The sequence below is a fragment of the Pristiophorus japonicus genome, unplaced genomic scaffold (assembly GCF_044704955.1).
Source record: "Pristiophorus japonicus isolate sPriJap1 unplaced genomic scaffold, sPriJap1.hap1 HAP1_SCAFFOLD_1069, whole genome shotgun sequence".
Taxonomy (NCBI): Eukaryota; Metazoa; Chordata; class Chondrichthyes; family Pristiophoridae; genus Pristiophorus; species Pristiophorus japonicus.
Genome location: NW_027250722.1, coordinates 59,913 through 62,508, shown reverse-complemented (window position 1 = coordinate 62,508; position 2,596 = coordinate 59,913). Strand labels below are relative to the sequence as shown.

The 2,596-nt window shown below is 65.9% G+C and overlaps 1 protein-coding gene across 1 annotated transcript in view; it reads right to left on the bottom strand.

Moving 5' to 3' along the window:
• Positions 1 to 1,909, bottom strand: part of LOC139241420 (octapeptide-repeat protein T2-like) — a 4,695-nt gene extending 2,786 nt beyond the window's left edge. Inside the window, exon 1 of the mRNA XM_070869981.1 lies at positions 1,903 to 1,909. Coding sequence (XP_070726082.1) covers positions 1,903 to 1,909 — 7 coding nt within the window. The remainder of the gene's footprint in view (positions 1 to 1,902) is intronic.
• Between the last annotated feature and the right edge of the window lie 687 nt (positions 1,910 to 2,596).

The following is a 2,596-nucleotide window of genomic DNA, read 5'->3' as shown; positions in this document are numbered from 1 at the left end:
CTACACACCCTCCTCCTCGGCACCCCTCCCCCAACACCCCCTCCTCCTCAGCTCCCTCCCCAAACACCTCTCCTCCTCGTCACCCCTCCCCCAAACACGCCCTCCCCCTCAAACCCCTCCCCAAACACCTCTCCTCCTCAAACCCCTCCCCAAACACCCCCTCCCCCTCACCCCCTCCCCTACACACCCTCCTCCTCGGCACCCCTCCCCCAACACCCCCTCCTCCTCAGCTCCCTCCCCAAACACCTCTCCCCCTCGTCACCCCTCCCCCAAACACCCCCTCCTCCTCAACCCCTCCCCAAACACCCCTCCCCTCAACCCCCTCCCCAACACCCCCTCCTCCTCGTCACCCCCTCCCCAAACACCTCCTCCCTCTCGTCACCCCTCCCCAAACACCCCCTCCCCCTCGTCACCCACTCCCCCAAACACCCCCTCCTCCTCAACACCTCCCCAAACACCCCCTCCTCCTCAGCCCCTCCCCAAACACCCCCTCCTCCTCAACCCCTCCCCAAACACCCCCTCCTCCTCAGGCCCTCCCCAAACACCCCCTCCTCCTCAACCCCTCCCCAAACACCCCCTCCTCCTCAACACCTCCCCAAACACCCCCTCCTCCTCAGCCCCTCCCCAAACACCCCCTCCTCCTCAACCCCTCCCCAAACACCCCCTCCTCCTCAGGCCCTCCCCAAACACCCCCTCCTCCTCAACCCCTCCCCAAACACCCCCTCCTCCTCAACACCTCCCCAAACACCCCCTCCTCCTCAACCCCTCCCCAAACACACCCTCCTCCTCGTCACCCCCTCCCCAAACACCCCCTCCTCCTCGACACCCCTCACCAAACACCCCCTCCTGCCTCGTGACTCCCTCCACAAACACCTCTCCTCCTCAACCCCCTCCCCAAACACCCACTCACCCACCCCCTCTCCCCCTCCCCAAACACCCCCACTCCCTCGTCACCCCTCCCCAAACAGCCCCTCCTCCTCGTCACCCCTCCTCAAACACCCCCTCCCCAAAAACCCCCTCTCCCTCGTCACCCCTCCCCAAACACACCCTCTCCCTCGTCACCCCTCCCCAAACACCCCCTCTCCCTCGCCACCCCTCCCCAAACACCCCCTCCCCCTCTCCCGCCTCCCCAAACACCCCCTCCTCCTCGTCACCCCTCCTCAAACACCCCCTCCCCAAAAACCCCCTCTCCCTCGTCACCCCTCCCCAAACACCCCCTCCTCCTCGTCACCCCTCCTCAAACACCCCCTCCCCAAAAACCCCCTCCTCCTCGTCACCCCCTCCCTAAACACACCCTCCCCCCTCCCCCTCTCCCCCTCCCCAAACACTCCCTCTCCCTCGTCACCCCTCCCCAAACACCCCCTCCCCCTCTCCCGCCTCCCCAAACACCCCCTCCTCCCCAAACACCCCCTCCTGCCTCGTAACTCCCTCCCCAAACACACCCTGCCCCTCAACCCCCTCCCCAAACACACCCTCCTCCTCGTCACCCCTCCCCAAACACCCCCTCCCCCCTCCCCCTCAAAACCCTCCCCAAACACCTCTCCCACTCAACCTCTCCCCAAACACACCCTCCCCCTCTCCCCCTCCCCAAACATCCCCTCCTCCTTGTCACCCCTCCCCAAACACCCCCTCCTCCTTGTCACCCCCTCCCCCAACACCCCCTCCTTCTCGACACCCCCTCCCCAAACACCCCCTCCCCCTCTTCCCCTCCCCAAACACCCACTCCCCCTCAACCCCGTCCCCAAACACCCCCTCCTCCTCGTCACCACCTCCCCAAACACCCCCTCCCCCTCTCCCCCTCCCCAAACACCCCCTCCTCCTCGGCACCCCTCCTCAAACACCCCCTCCTGCCTCGTGACTCCCTCCCCAAACACCCGCTCTCCCTCAAACCCCTCCACAAACACGCCATCCTGCCTTGTGACTCCCTCCCCAAACACCCCCTCTCCCTCAAACCCCTCCCCAAACACCCCCTCCTGCCTCGTGACTCCCTCCCCAAACACCCCCTCCCCCTCAACCCCTCCCCAAACACCCCCTCCTCTCAAAACACACCATACCCCTCAACCCCTCCCCAAACACCCCCTCCTGCCTCGTGACTCCCTCCCCAAACACCACCTCCCCCTCAAACCCTCCCCAAACACCCACTCCTCCCCAAACACACCCTCCCCCTCAACCCCTCCCCAAACACCCCCTCCTGCCTCGTGACTCCCTCCTCAAACACCCCCTCTCCCTCAACCCCCTCCCCAATCACCCCCTCTCCCTGGTCACCCCTCCCCAAACACCCCCTGCCCCCTCCCCCTCTCCCCAAACACCTCTCCCCCTCGTCACCCCCTCCCCGACCACCCCCTCTCCCTCAAAACCCTCCCCAAACACACCCTCCTGCCTCGTGAATCCCTCCCCAAACAACCCCTCCTGCCTCGTGACTCCCTCCTCAAACACCCCCTCTCCCACGTCACCCCTCCCCAAACATCCCCTCCTGCCTCGTGACTCCCTCCCCAAACACCCCCTCTCCCTCAAACCCCTCCCCAAACAACCCCTCTTGCCTCGTGACTCCCTCCCCAAACACCCCCTCTCCCTCAAACCCCTCCCCAAACACCCC